We start from the raw sequence: 16,575 nt of genomic DNA on the forward strand, positions 1-16,575 counted from the left end.
AAAAATGGCCTTTTGGCTACTTTTGAGATTATGTGCAGAAGACACAATTAAAAAAAAATTCTTCTGTTGTATCATATAGTACTGCTTTTTCTCTTTAATTTGAGATTCGCAAAGTTCAATTACCATTTTTCATGGCCAAGTTACGCCAATTTGAAATAACGAGATATGTCCCATTATGTCTTGAGCGTTTGCTTTAAATACTTTAAGGCAGACGTTTTCTACTAAGTGTTTTCTCTGAAAAATTTGTACTTGGGGGTGTTCGGGTTAGAAAATGTCTGCCTCAAAGTATTTAAAGTAAATGCTCAAGACATAATTGGACATATCTCGTAATTCAAATTGGCGTAACGTGGTAAAAAAAAATATTAACTGAACTCTGCGACTCTCAAATTGAAGAGAAAGAGCAGTACTATATGATACAACTAAAGAAAAAATATTTAAAAAATTGTGTCTTCTGTACGTAACCTCAAATGTAGCAAAAAACGCCATTTGTTGAGTACATAACCTCAAATTTCTTAAAATCCTGACGTGATAAGCCACTTCTGACCCCGGATTCAGATTCTAGATAAAAAATTACTTTGGAAATGACCCTCCACTTTCCAATAACTGACATGAACCCATTATTTGCAGGCCTGTGTTATATATTTTTTATACAATTGGAAAATATTTCTAAATAAATTTCTGTTAGGGAGCGTTCACATATGATGTCACGCTTTACTTCAAGCTTTTTACCTCCGCACATACCCCTTGCCACACTCAGTCACAAGTTAACGAAACCTCGTCTATAATATTACGTCACGTTCTTTGGACCCCCCTCCTTTCACAATTTTTAAAGTAGTTATAAAATACTTTTCGTAATCTTCTCAAATATGACAATCAAATGTTACATGAACATAATCAAGAATATCAACCTGATAATCCTTTACAAGCCTCTATACTTTCCTGTCACATTTACCCAACCCATAATTAATTATCCCAAAAACTTAAAAAAGTGATTTTTCCTTATGCATTTTAGATATGCAAATTCTACTAAAAATCAACATTTGTTTGAATAAAAATGAAATCAATATAAAAATTATGGGATCTCTTCTATTAAATTTAAGGGTGAACAACTGGTTATCCTGTCCTAGTAAAAATGCTTCGACTTGAATTCGACTTGTTTATGTGTTGAGTTCGTCTCCAAGCCATCGATATCTGGCTGCGTCTCGACACTAAATCGAGACATAGGCCACCGTCTTACTTTTATGGTTAACGGTCGGTAAGAGACGTTTACTTTTCTCAAGTCGAGCTTTTTCTTGGCTAAGATGACGTTTACTTGTCTGAAGACGAACCTTGTTTTGGCTATGGTGATCAGCGTAAACTTGTCTGAAGGCGAACATTTTTCGACTCAAAAATGAGAATAAAATTGATGAATGAAAAATTTGTAATTATAAATTAATTATTTTTAATTGAAAAATTCAGAATCTATGGGTATGAACAAGTATAACAGTCAGAATGACCGTTTTTGTTGGCACAGGTATACGGTCGAAGTTATAAGCCGCTCGTCTTGGAGTTATAAAAATTCGACTCAAGAGATAAATTTATGTCTTCAAGCCATATAAATTCGTCTTCAGCACATAAATTGAAGCCAGGCTCCGTCTCAAAACTGAGACATGCTCAAGTCAAACTTTTTGACTTTAGTGTGTCTTGATTGCGGGAAATTTAGGTCGAACTCAAGTCGTAGCATTTTTACTTGGGTCTGGACTGTTTAGTTTTCCAAACTGGTAATTCTGTTTGATGCAGGTAGTCGAGTGCAATCCGCTATAATTAACTTATGAAATAGGGTGGGTAAAGCTCGAAGAATTACTTTGTCCAAAAAACCTCAGACTTTTGGTTTTATTACATTTTTTCTTTCATAGGAATTGACGGCTCATTTAAGGTTCTTGCATGAACTCCAGCGCAAATTTTCAAAAACAACCCCTATAATTTAAAAACTACCCCAAAAACACACTAACTCTAAAAGTGAGTACGTAACAATTGAAGGCTCATTTTAGGCTCTCTGATGCCCCTAAAATCCATTTTCCGAAACCATCGTTTAACATAAAAGCTACCCCTTAGTCAAAAGTTATGATAAATTGCAATAAGAATGCACTAATGATAACACTGATTACTTAAGAATTGAAGGTACATTTTCGTCTTCCCTCGCCTCCAAATGTATATTTTAAAAACCATCCCTTAACCTTGAAGAAACTTACCCTTACACAAAAGTGATAATAAAGTGCACTAAATATGCAATAGTCATAAAAGCGGATACATGCGAATAGAAGGCGTATTTCAGACTCTCTAGGATCCTCAGAAACCATTTTCCAAAACCATCCCTTAACATTGGAAAACTACCCTTTTTCAAAAAGTGATGATAATGTGCAGGGAAAAGTATTTGATCAGCTTGAAAAATTTTCTAGTCGTCAGAAAACATCAGACCCTTTTTCAAAAACCACTTGTAACACTCCAAAATTACTATGTAAAGGAATGCTACGTTAAAATGAGAAGGAAGTACATTAGCAGTATTAGATTTTCCCAGTCCGTACTGTGTCTTTACATTGTACGCCCTATGCCGGAAAGGGGTATTTTTTTGTCATGCAGGAGCCTTTATTGAGCCCCCAATTCCTGTGAAAGGAAACAGTTGATATACCCAACATTTCTATCATGGTACTGTTAGCATTATGTACACTGTAAAAAAAATCTATTGAATTGATTCAATACACAAATTGATTTGTTTTAGATAAAAATTAATTTCTTTTGTTGATAAAATCGCATTTATTTAGTTGGGTTTGAAAATTAATTTTTTCAACTGCGAACCTTAGTATAAACTACAATGTTTAAGTTAAAAAATGTACTTTTAAAAGTAATTTCTTGGGTTGAAAATTAAACTATTTTGTCGAAAATTTGTTTTTTATTTGTTAAAAATCCATTCTTGAATAAAAATATGACTAAGGCATGCAGCAGTAAGTTTGAAACATTTTTGACCCAGAAGTCTTGTCCCCTATATCTATTTACATAAAGTCAATTATATTTGCCTCTACGCAATAAGCCTAATGGTTCTAAGGTAACTCGAGATTTCAAAACCTGAATAAATTTGAGGAGCAGCTAGATCGTCATTCGTGAGGTCGGGAGAGCTCGGGTTCCTGCTCGTGCATTTTCGGCTTTACCCGAGGCTGGGCTTCGCAGCATTTAACAGAATCGACTTACCGACACGCTACGTTTGAATGTGTCGCTCCCAGATGGGAAAGTGGTGGGGGGCGAAAAATCCCACGTTCTGGAGACACTGATGCCAGCTCCATACACGCTCCCTTCCTCTTCTTCATAATAATCGTTCTCAAGTATCCTTGCGTTCCTAAGGGCTGTTTTGTGTTCTTTGGATGCTTCAGAAGCTTGTAGTTCAGCTCTCTCAATGTGCAAGTTGTTGAACTTTTCAGCGTACAGTTTTGCTTGCGGCCCAATCCTCACTTCCATGGCTTGCATAACTTTTGAAATTTTATTTCTAGAAGTATTTACTACCAGCAGATTTCATGAATTCCGTAATTTACATCAATCCTATGAATGACGTGAATACCACAAATCCAGTTACATCCCTGGTTTGAGCGATTTTCTTGAATTTCATGAATTCCATGAATTTCTTGAATTCCGTGAATTCCACAAATTTTGGGAATTGCTTGAATTCTATGAATCCCGTGAATTCCGAAATTGTGAATTTCTATAATTCCGTAAATTTCTTGAATTCCGAGAATTCCATGCATTCCGTGAATTTCTTCGAATTTCATTGAATCCTTGCATTTCACGAATTCTTTGCGTTTCACGAATTTCTCAAATTCCGTGAGTTCCTTGTACACATATCTTAATATTAAAAATCCTGTATTATAAAAATCCTGTATTATGAAACCTACTATCTAGATTTATTTATAAACGCTGGAAATATTTTTTGTCAGTTTGCCATTCATGAAAGTAAAAGAAATTTTTGAGAAGGATTTTCACCAATTATGACTAATCCCATTTTGCTAGTGTTGGATTCTTCAAGCCATAGTTCACTGTTTATAATCAGTAGCAACTTATACTGATTCACATTAAAACATCACTGATTGGCATTGTCATTGAAGATGATCAGTGAATTCTAATTTCCGGAACAACTAAATTGCTTCAAGTTGCAGTGCTTTTCTAATAATTTCAAAAATTATCTTTGCTTAGATTTTTGCGTTCCAGTGTATCAAAGAGGATAAAGTGTCACAGCGAAATTAAAGTAAAGAAAATTGCGTGGAAATTGAAAAAAATATTATAAGGTGAAGGACTCATCTGTCGAGGAAATATTCAACATCAAACTTTGTCGACCTTTGAACGGTGCAAAAAAGATAAAATCTAATAAAATTCTGCATTAGGGTTTCATTGCCGTTTAAAACAAATATGAACGATTTATTTAGTTTATATTGAAAATTTAAAAAATTGACTTTTGAGGTTAAACATGCAAAATAAATTCTTTGATTCGTTAAAAGTATCTAGAAAATATGTAGCAACTATCTGAGGGAGAATTTCTACAGCAAGGCAAATGTTAAAAAATTATTGAATTTTTTATAAGAAAATTAGTGAATAGAAATGCTTTCTTGGTTGACAGCAGCATTTCATTACTTGAATCGTATTAGATTTGAACAATTTATGGAAAAAACACTGCTTAAATGTAGTAATTCAAAATCAATAAATTACTTTTTATTTTGTAAAAAAACTAAAGTTAAGCGTACAAGTAATCGTGACCTTAGCCCCAGTAATCATAATTTGTATTTATTTGCGAAAAGTTCCTAGGACTAAATAGCCCTATAAGGAACAGGTTCTACATGTTACAGTTGAATTATGACATCGACCTATTTGACGATTTAAATCGAAAATAAGTTTTTTAACAAAAGTGAAGAAATAAACTATGATGCAAATAATTAGATGCAAGCTATTGACATAAGAATAATATAAATATACATACGCAAATATACATACTTAAAAGTAAATAAATTCATGAATATACTCATATAAATTCTAATTTACGAATTTCAGTTTTACCAATGTGTAATTTCGAGGGTAGGATTTGATGTGTAAATAAGTAACCAAAACGTAGTTTTCTGAAGTGAAATTCAAAAGGTGAATTCCTAATTATTATAGGTAGCTTGTTCCAAAGACGAGCACCACGAATAATAAAAGACCTTTGCATTTTACACGTACGGTGTGGCGGAATTTTTAATACTTTTTTCCTTTCACCGAGTTTGGAATGTGTTGGTTGATCTTTGTCAGTATAATGGAAAAGGTTAAGTAGATAATGCGGAGCTTCATTACTGAATAGGCTATAAAGCAAATTACCGATAAAGAATTGTCTTCTTCTGGCGAAGTTAAAAAGTCCTGTTCTTTCTCTATATTGAGTAATATGTTCACTTTTGGGGATGTTATAGATGAACCAAATATAGTACAAGCATTAAGCGTGCGCTCAAGCTTCGCATTTAGCTTATCAGTAATATTGCCGTAAACTACACAGGAAAGGAAGGATAAGGCCTTTAACTAGGAGGATACGCATTGAAGTAGGAAGTGATTCTTTATTCCTGTTAAGTTGTTAGAGGACTCTAAATGTTTTCCTTGAAATATCCGCTACTTGTTCTTTCCAAGTAAGAGTGCGATTAAGAATATATCCCAAATCCTTCACTGATTCTACAAATGGGATGATACGTCCATCAATCAAAACAGGGGCTAGGGTTGCAATTGCTTCAAGTGATGGAGAGAAAGAAGGTGCTGTGATTATAGCCATTGTTTTAGGAGGGTTAAGAGTAAGGCTACTTGTCGAGGCCCACTGCACCACCAGATCAATATCCACCTGTACCCTTTGAAGTAAGCTCTTAAGATTGGCATTTGGCCCGGAAAGGTAAAGCTTAAAGTCGTCAGCATATTTGTGATAGTTGCAATGCTGAAGCTCGATAGCCAATTTCCTGGCATTTTATTTAATTTAAATGAATGTAATTTCTATTTTCTATTATGAAATGCTAGCAATAAGTGGACTTTATTATTTAATGTAACTTTTAACCTATTTTGTTAGTAGTATATTCAAATTATAAACATGCTTGACGATTACTGGGACCATCACGATTGTCGGGACATTCACTTATTATACAAAATTATCCATATCAGTTATGTACGATGGAATGCATAAGGTTTTTTCTATCACAGAAATTTATATATTTTTTCCATGACAACACATGTGTGTTGAAAAACGCGAAGTTGTCTGAATCAAACTTTATCTCTCTAAAAAATTTCCTGCAACAAAATTTATCATAACTTTTTTCTGTGATGGACTCGATTAAATATTGCTCGCTTATGAAATCTAAGTATCATATTTGGCCATTCAATAATAATTGTTAAATGTTTAAATTAACTTAATTAAGAAATGCTCTATTTGAGTAGGTTTTGACGCACAAGCCTGGTTCTTTCGACGCATTGAACTGCAAATAACAAACTTCTAAATTTTCAAGGACATTTTGATGTCAACGAATTACTTTATTGTTGACAATATTTTTTTTTACATAATTTAATTTTGTTATAAATTTATAAATAAAATTCCCCGTTTTTCAAGGAATTAACAGTTAATTATTTAGAAATGGCCCCTTGCTAAAAATCAATAACATTTTCTAATTTCTTAAACAATCTGAATAAGAAAATGCACTATTTAGATATTTTTTTAGCGTTTAAAGTTTGTTCTTTTAATGCTATCTACTGTTAATAAGAATTTTGAATATTTTTTTTCGATACTTCAGCGAGGAACCACTATTTTCATTTTTATTATTAGTTAAATTAACGTAGCCCCACACAGTATATGATATATGAACGTAACAAGTAATTTAGTTTGCTTAACCAATCATCACTTGTTTTTAAAGTTGTAGCCAACAATTTTTGTAAAGTAACTTTCAGTGAGTTCCACAAGAAAAACAGAATTTTAAGATGACAAATGCATTAGACAAGAAAACTTTGCCAATAACATTGATAATAAGAATAAATATAGTCAATGATTATGAAAGGGTCTAAAAAAATTTGAATAATTTCTTACTAACAATTTATTACTTTAAAGGAATAAAGTTTTGATGTAGAAAAATATCCATATTGTGCACTTATTAGTTGACGTTGTTTAAACAATCATAAACTTCTATTGGATGGCTAAATGTAATACATAGGTTCATCATTTTGGGTTAAAAATTCAACTTTTTTGTTAAAGAGTCGTCTTTCTTTGTTTTTTTATTTATCAAAAAATTATCGTTTTTGGTAATTAATAGCTTTTCTTAGTAAAGAATTCATCTCTTTGGTTAAAAATTGCTCTATTCATTTAAAAATAAGAATTTTTGTCAAAAATTCATTACTTTGTGTCAAATTTGTAATAATATATGAGTGAATTAAGTACAGCTATAAATCAGCAATTTCTTTTGTTTTTGTTTAAAAATTCATCCATTTTGGTAGGGATTAACATTTTTTATTTAAATTTGAAGCTGGTGCTTTTTTATCAATTTGAATAAGTAACAGTTTTTACTAATATCAATTAGTGACTGAATGCTTGCTATAAATAGGCCAGCGCAGCAGGCGTATTTTTTAGTTATCAAAAAAACACTGCTTAAGCAAAAAGCAATTGTGTAAACAAATAGAAATTTGTTTCATTTTAGAAGAAGTGTATCGAAATTATTGAATTATTCAACAAGAAGTAGCATAGGATAACAATTAAGAAAAAAGGTGGAAATCCCTAGATTACTTAAAAAAATGTTTAATAAACAATAAATAATTGTTAAAATAATAATATAATGTTTTTAGAAAACTGTACTCACCTACATATCTCAGTAATCATGCAAAATGACGGCTTATGGTTTAGCAAAGAGTGCGCTCATACGAAATGGAGTACCCCATATATAAACTGCAGCTATTCTTTGCTTAACAAAATTTAATAATTTGATCTTCAAGTTAACCAAAAAATAATGAAACAATAGATTTATTCGTTTATTAAAATTTCTTTATCAGTTTGTACAAAAAACTACAGAAATACAATACAATTCTGAAACTTCGTAACATTCGCGATAATATTGTCCAGTCCTAAAATCTTCGATCATTTAGTGGATTAAACGCTGGCATAGTCATTCCTATGCAGTATCCTTGCAGTTGCGATTCCTCTCTTTCTTGGCGGACGAAACAACTTGGCCCCCATATGAACGGCTTGTGGTTTTCACCATACATTGCACGAATAGCTTCATTATCGTGACCAAATCCGATGATATATTCATCCCTTTGTAAGAAAGTATATCTGCCAAAAAGTAGTTTGTAGCGATATAATGGTCCAAGAGTTATCTTGTAAAAAATTTTTTCATCTGGATGGATGTTCAACGAATGTACCGCTAGTCCAAGCCCAAGTCTCCTCGGATTCCCAGAAAAACTACAACCTGTAATATCTGGAGAAAGTTTTCAATGTAAAAGAAGCATTGTGCTGATTAAATATAAAGAGTTAATACTGCTGAGCTGGTGAATAAACTGTACAATTACATTTGAAGCGAACCAACAAAGAAGAATGTTTTAGTTCACACAAACAGTTGGGGTTTCTATTAGAACGTCTCTGAAGAGAACCTCCAAAGCAACTAAATTTCACAAGAAAAGTTTTCCAAATAACCTTTTTTTATTTTTGCATTTTTCGACATTTCATCTTGTTAATAACACAACTTTTAGATCGAAGCTATTATGTAAGGGAATACTGTTAAGCATAATTTAGATAAGGGAATTAAAGTATAAAACATTATCGTAATTAGAATAGATATAAGAGCCCAAAGAGCTAAGAATTTGTTATAAATAATTTTTAGACACGACATGTAGTTATGTTTTAACAGTAAAAAAATAACAATAAAAATAAGAAAATTTAACTTTTTTAAAAACGGCACAAGGTAAGTTCGAAAAAATTAATAGACAAAAAAACATAAAAATAAAGTAATTACATTTTTGGAAGAACGGCACAATCTAAGAAAAACTAATAAATAGAACAATTTTCTTTACCTGAAAAAAAACAAAGTTTGTTATTAATCATTTTTTGGTAGGACCCGTAGTTTTGGCTTATTTCGTAAACAAATATTCAGAGAAATTAAACAAAAATTGGAAAGAAGCGTTAGCCAAAGAGCATTTACAATCACCAAATGACAGATGTCATTTGAAAAAAAAGGAATTTAAGCATAGTTTATCGTTTGTTCATCAGAACGGAAGAATACCTATTTTTTGTTATACGAGATTCATAAGTTATATATTGATTAATAGTACTTGAAATATTTAAGACGACTTTGGTTTAAAATGTTAAAATGATCTTTAGGCTAGTTTTATACTACAAGACGTTTGGTCGGTTTACACAAGACTAGTCCAAATTTTATTTGTTTGAACTTTCATGTATATTGCATTGCCCTCCCAAATTTATTTGAATCCACACAAAATTAGTGAAAACAAATTGCACGTAGAAGTGTTAAAAAGAAATAAAAAATCTTCTAAAACTTCTTGTTTCATAAGTTATAGGAGCCCAAATTACATTACAAACAATTGGCTTAGTGAGTTTTTAGGGTAAATTATTACTTTTTGCGGTTTCTTTTAGTACAGATTGTTTCTAGGGCATAAAATTTCACATTTCACTGCCTATAGATGTTAGAATTAATTTTTTTAACAATGTATTATCCCATATAGCAATCTGCGGTTAAAATCGAAGAAGAAAGCGCGGTTTTTTCAAATATTTTAAATTCCAGTCAGAGTAAAGAAATGATTAATACTAATTAATAAGGTTATACAAAGATAATAATTCAAGTAATTTATGTTTATTTATAAAAAAATGTTCTTCAGAATAATGCTAGAAAGTAACGTTATATTTTTAATATTCGAAGTTTTATTTATTCTTTAATTACAGTGAGATGATAATTCATATTAAAAATATACAATTTTTTGAGGTGTTTATTATATTGAATTAGTTAGTTAAAGTAATAATAATTATAAAAATTTAGTCAGACTAAGGTTACAGCCAGTGTAATTTGTTTACAGAATATATTATTGTTCATAACCATCTTCTTTATGAGTAGTACTGGAAAGTTGCGGTTTTTTCTAACAAAAAATATCTTTTCTGGCACTTTTTAGTCATAAAAAAATATTAAATAAAAATAAAATAGAATCACTTTTTTAAGCAATCTCTTTATTTTATGGGGGACTTTTTTTAAGTAAAAATCTCCACATGAGTAATTCCCCGAATCGAAATTTAGACCCTACTTTGAAGTTGTAGCTCCTTATTAGAACGCATTAAAGCTATTTAAACTTAACTTTTGCTTTAACATTTTAACTCCTAGAGAATGAAAAATTAGAGCCTGCTTTGACTCAATTTCAAACTATTGGCCCTAGTTTGAATCTTCAGGGGATAAAGTCTGCACACTTAAAAATCTACGTCGACGCCGTAACACCTCTCTGAAGCTACTTTGAATTTTTAGGGCTTATATTTTTATAACTCAAGACAATTTGAAAAAGGTTGAAGACGAGTTAAAAAATTGTGAAAAAAACCGCGACTTTCTAAATCTATTCTATGAAAACATTGCTGTAGTTAAGGTCCCTCAACTCTAGATAACCAATAATTTGAAATACTAATGTATGTCGAAAAATTGATTTAATAATAATAATTATTATTATATATATACAAACAAATTATTATATTCTACGGCTAATGAAATATTTTGATAATTTCCTTGATGAATTTTTATTGTCAAGGGAAGACCACCCTGCAGTAGATAATCATTAATTATAAGATCCAATACTATAAGTAAAATAATCAAGTATAATTTTGATATATTAACTTTATTACTATATTTTTTTACCAAAAAAGATTAGTTTTAAACCGAAAGTAGAATAATTTAAATTTCAGTAAGGAAAATTCATTAAAAAAAGAGAAATTAATTTTCAACAAAATAGTTCAAAAATATTTTGATTATCTATGTAAATTACTTCGATTTATCTGGATTAATCTAGAATACGAAATAATTGCCTGAATGACCTTCGCAAAAATTACTTCGCATTATTTAGATCCCATTGAATTACAATTTAATTAGTTGGATAACAGAATTACTCAAAGTTAGTGGATTACAAGTGGCTTCATATGGATGAATCCTTTGTGTTTCATACTGAAAAAGAATTTTGTGTTAATATTCGTTATATTTTGTTTATTTCTAGTTTGATTTTTAAGTTACTGTTTGAATTGAATATTATATACGTCCTTCGTTCTCAGGCCTTCAGGACGGTTCCCAAATTTGCCCCATTCTTGGAAATTATTTACTTTTGTGTTCCATGCGCGAGCCTTTTATTACTGAAAATTATTTGAGGTTGATTGATACGATTGAAAGAATTTATTGTAAATTGGGAAGGGACAAGATGCCCATAATAAACCTTGACTAGTCGAAGGTCACTCTCCTATTTAGAAAGTTAAAATTATCCTTTTCCTCGGTCCTACATCATTAAAAATTTAATTAAAATAAGAGGGAGGGTATTCCTGAGAGTCTCTGCTTAACAGAAAAAGATTTACATCGAGTGAACTTAATTGCTAACTCGGAGGTTTCGTTTCATACAGAACATTCATGGTCCTTCGAGCCGGATTATGTGCAATAGTGACTTGAAAGCATAAGTGCAAGTGCAGTGAGTATCAAGTGCAAGTGTAGTGAAGGATATCAGTGATATTACCACGAGAAATCAAGAAGAAGCCATGTACGATGAACAGGGTGCAGAAGGAATTCAATCCAGGATTAAGATAATTTTGAAAAGAGTAGGGGTATGTAAAGCTCAAAATACACTTATAAAAAAGTTGCTAGTCACATATTTACACCGACCACAGGAAATTAACAAGGCAGAAGATCACCTGCAGAAATATCTTGAGTTATTCAAAGACTTCCAAGAACAGTTGGAAGAACTAGAAACATTAGACAAAGAGGACCAGCATGATCAGATAGGAATCAGATGTAAAGTAGAAGGCAAGTATTTAGAAATATTCGCAGAATACGAAAAATTGAAGGCCATGGCTAGAGGAGAAACAACTTCAGATGTCCGGTCAATATCAGAAGCCGTCACAGAGTCGACCATTATTCATCGACGAAGATTAAAGTTGCTCGAATCGGCATTGCCCACCTTCAACGGGGAATATGAAAATTGGATATCATTCAAGGCAGAATACGAAGCAATGATACACAATGAAATTGATATCAGTGATGTAGACAAGTTTACTTATCTTCGTCGCGTCACTACTGGTCCAGCACATGATAAAATGAAGGTTCTTGCTATCACTGCAGACAATTATAGTCGTGCCTGGGCACTTCTCGATAAGACATATTCAGATCAACGACTCATAATCTCGAGGCACATTAATCTGCTTTTGGATATCCCAGAAGAAGACCATGAAACAGCTAGTGGATTATCAAAACTAGTTGACGAAACAAGACAACACAAAGAGATGCTCAGATCCATGGGTGTAGAAATAAATGAAGAACTTTTAGTTACTCTTTTGGAGCGAAAGCTATTTCGAACCACTGCATACAATTGGGATGAGACAATAGAACAAGGAATTTTCCCCAAACTCGACGACCTGCTAGAATTTCTCTCGCGAAGAGCTGCATGCTTGATTAATTGAGGCAGCGACCCAATAGAGACGACTCAAGGTCACCAGACCTACGGAAATAGAGGTAAAAAGAGACCTTATGCCAAAGCATTTACAATTTACACTGAACGATCATGTCGTGCATGTCAAGAAAACAAGCATCCTCTTTTTAAATGTGACTCATTCAAAAATCTTACTCCTGAGGAACGCATCAAATTGGTTAGAAGTGGTGGCTTTTGTTTCAATTGTCTTAGAGACAACCATCAAGAAATAGACTGCTATGCAGCTTCAAACTGTCAATCATGTGGAGAAAGACACAATACGCTAATTCATGTCGCTTGCACGCAAGAAAAAAATCTACGCAAGCAAACAATAACACTTCAAGACAAAACTTCAACGACTAACTGAGGACAGACGCAAGATTGACAATCCATGAAAAGGTTAGTGAAACACAAATCATTTATTAGCCACCAACATAAAAATCAAATTATCACTAGTGCAGTCATCAATGTCATCAAAAAGTATCATGAACCCATTCGATGTTGGACACTCCTCGATACATGCTCAACATCAAATTTTATGACTGAGAGCCTAGCAAAAAGGCTTGGGCTTCCAAGGTTTAAATGTGTTATTCCAATAGGTGCTTTAAAGCAAATGTCCACATCCACCAAACACATTATAACAGCATCAATCCTATCAAGAGACGGCAATTATAAAAAAAAAACATTGCAGTTTTTGACGGTACCGGTCATTGTAGGTTGCATACCGACAGAAATCATTTCTAGAGATCACATCAAGATACCGAAGAATCTAAAACTTGCTGATCCAGAATTCTATAAACCAGGATCCATTGATATGCTTTTGGGAGCAGGACCCACCCTATCACTTTTCTGTAACTCACAATATGATCTATCGTCCAAGGACGGATCAGATTTAATCCTTAAAAAAACTCTCCACGGTTGGATACTTGGGGGCAACATCAATTCCTTTAATGCAAACATAACCCATCAGACATTCATTGTGACTACGGACTTTGACTTATCCAAATTTAGGGAAGTTGAAGAAGGTTCAAGGCAGGTTTACCTCTCACTCGAAGAGCAAGCTGCTGAAGACCACTAAACAAAAACACGCACGAGACTGTACTGGTAGATATGTAGTAGCTCTTCCTTTTAAATTAAATCCAGAAGAACTAGGAGAATCAAGGGAGCAAGCAAAAAAAGGTTTTTATGTCTTAGAAAGAAAATTAAATCAAAATATATATTTGAAAAAGCAATACATTAATATCGTCCAAGAATATTTAATCTTGGGTCACATGTCCAAAGCAGCAGATATAACCGACTACGGATTTTATTTACCACATCACGCCGTAGTCAAAGAAGACAGTCTCACAACTAGAGTACGAATATTCTTCAATGGCTCAGCTAAGACCCTCACAGGAATCTCCCTAAATGAAACTTTGATGGTGGGACCAACCATTCAAGAAGACATTTTTTCATTGATTCTAAAATTTAGACAGCATCAGTTTGCCTCAACTGGAGATATTGAGAAGATGTGTCGTCAATTTCTCGTGCGTGAAGAGGACCGACGATGTCAACGAATTATTTGGAGCAATAAAAATGTAGAAATCACAACATACCAAGTTAACTCAATCACTTTTTGACTCTCAGCAGCTCCATTTTTAGCTGTCAGATGCTTGCAACAGCTGGCACGTGATTATGCCAAACAATATCCAAAGTTATCACAAATATTACTAAATGATATTTATGTTGACGATCTCATAACTGGTTTCAAAACAATGAAAGAAGCAAAAGAGGCACAAGAAGAAATCAGTGATTTTTTGAAAGAAGGAGGTTTAAATCTTTGCCAGTGGGCGTCAAATGAACCACTAGTTTTAGAAGACACTGCCCTAGAAAACATTAATCAAAGGCTGCAACTTACTGATGACAAAACATTAAAAACCTTGGGAATAGTTTGGAACTCTAAGTTAGACACTATAGCATATACAACAAAAACAATCACCCCGAAAAATTGTGTAACAAAACGCACCGTATTATTTGAAGTAGCTACTATCTTTGATCCACTGGATATCCAATCGATAACCAAATACACGGCTTTTGCGACGCCAGCGAGACGAGCTACGGAGCCTGTATATACATAAAATCAGTTGATGCCTTCGGCCAAAGTCAAGTAAATCTTCTTTGCTCTCGATCTAGAATTGCCCCATTGAAAACAATAAGCCCACCTAGATTAGAGTTATGTGGGGCATACACTCTTATGAGCCTATACAATGCAGTAAAACAAGCCATTAATATCTCAGTGTCAAAAACGATCCTCTTGACTGACTCCACGATCACACTGCAATGGGTAAATACAGAACCCCATACTCTTAAAACATTTGTTTCTAATCGAGTTGCAGGTATTCAAAGAGGTATACAAGGTTGTCATTAGCAACATGATCGCTTGAACGATAATCCAGCAGACGCGTTCTCAACAGGTCAACAACCTGGTGAATTTATTCGCAACGTTATGTGGCAACATGGTCCAGACTGGCTGAAAGATCCTGAATACACATGGCCAATGAATTCCATTCCAGCATGCACTGAAGATCTTGAAATCAAGAAAGCCACGTGTCTTACGATGTCTCTTGAGATGAATCCTTTCGAAAAGTTTAATTCACTCATCAAACTTGCTCGAGTATTTTCATTATGTTTTAGATTCAAAGATTCTCTGAAACACAGAAACACAACATTGTGATCCGCAGAAGCAAAGTCATACGATGGGCGAGACACACTCAAGCCCAAGTCTATTGATTCCCGAGAACTGAATGATTCAATTCTGCGTATTGTTCGACAAATTCAACGGATGTCATTCTCCAAAGAAATCCAGGCTTTAGAGAAAATAGGACAACCAATAAATCCTACCAGCAGAATCATCACCCTCAATCCGTTTTTTGACGACAAAGGTGTACTGAGAGTTGGTGGACGACTGCAAAATTCATCCTTAACATTTTCTCAAAAGCACGGTGCCATTTTACCAAAAAACAACCATGTAACTGACTTGATCATTCAACATGAACATTTGTCACATCTCCACGCTGGAGTGCAGACGACTCTCTACACACTTGGACAAAATTATAGGCCAGTGGATGGTCGAAATCAAGTCCGGAAAAATATACGCAAATGTCATCGTTGTTGCCGTGCAAACCCACCACCTACCAATTATATAATATGGAATCTTCCAAAGGCCCGAATATCAGGAGATATACGACCATTCATTAATGTTGGCGTGGACTACTGTGGGCCTTTCTACATTAAAGAAAAAAAATACCGCAATAGAAGTAAGGTGAAGGTTTATGTTGCAGTTTTTATATGTATGGCAGTCACAGCAGTGCATCTCGAACTCGTCAGCGATTTGACTACAGCGGGGTTTATTGCCGCCCTTGACCGTCTTATAGCTCGACGAGGTAAACCAAGCAAAATGTACTCAGACAATGGTACTAATTTTACCGGGGCCAACAATGAACTTCGGGAAATAGTAGCGTCACTCCAAATACCGGAACAAGCAGAGCAAATAATGACACATCTCACTAATCAAGGAATCGACTGGCAATTCACACCTCCCTTGTCGCCACATTTTGGTGGAATTTGGGAAGGCGCTGTTAAGTCCTTCAACATCACCTCGTCCGAGTAGCAGGCAATGAATTAATGACATTCGAGGAACTAAATACTCTAATAATCAAAGTCGAAGCCATCCTTAATTCAAGGCCACTCGTTCCGGTATCAGCAGATCCAAAGGATATCCAAGTACTCACCCCAGGTCATTTCCTGATTGGGACCACACTCACAGCACCGCCAGAACAAGATCTCAGCAATGAAAGATCTAGCTTGTTGTCGAGATGGCAACTTATCCAA

At 33.6% G+C, this 16,575-nt stretch overlaps 2 protein-coding genes across 2 annotated transcripts; both read left to right on the top strand.

Annotated features, from left to right (window-relative positions):
* Nucleotides 1-11,779: 11,779 nt before the first annotated feature.
* LOC117182727 lies at nt 11,780-12,697 on the top strand. Its single transcript, XM_033375833.1, has one exon. The coding sequence runs from the start codon at nt 11,780-11,782 to the stop codon at nt 12,695-12,697; it is 918 nt and encodes a 305-aa protein (XP_033231724.1).
* A 2,829-nt stretch (nt 12,698-15,526) lies between these two features.
* On the top strand, nt 15,527-16,354 carry LOC117182728. The gene has a single exon (XM_033375834.1). The coding sequence runs from the start codon at nt 15,527-15,529 to the stop codon at nt 16,352-16,354; it is 828 nt and encodes a 275-aa protein (XP_033231725.1).
* The last annotated feature ends 221 nt before the right edge of the window (nt 16,355-16,575 follow it).

The sequence above is a fragment of the Belonocnema kinseyi genome, chromosome 2 (assembly GCF_010883055.1).
Source record: "Belonocnema kinseyi isolate 2016_QV_RU_SX_M_011 chromosome 2, B_treatae_v1, whole genome shotgun sequence".
Classification (NCBI taxonomy): domain Eukaryota; kingdom Metazoa; phylum Arthropoda; class Insecta; order Hymenoptera; family Cynipidae; genus Belonocnema; species Belonocnema kinseyi.

Coding starts and splice junctions, on each gene's coding strand:
- LOC117182728 (XM_033375834.1), top strand. CDS start 15,527: ATGTCATTCTCCAAAGAAATCCAGGCTTTAGAGAAAATAGGACAACCA.
- LOC117182727 (XM_033375833.1), top strand. CDS start 11,780: ATGTACGATGAACAGGGTGCAGAAGGAATTCAATCCAGGATTAAGATA.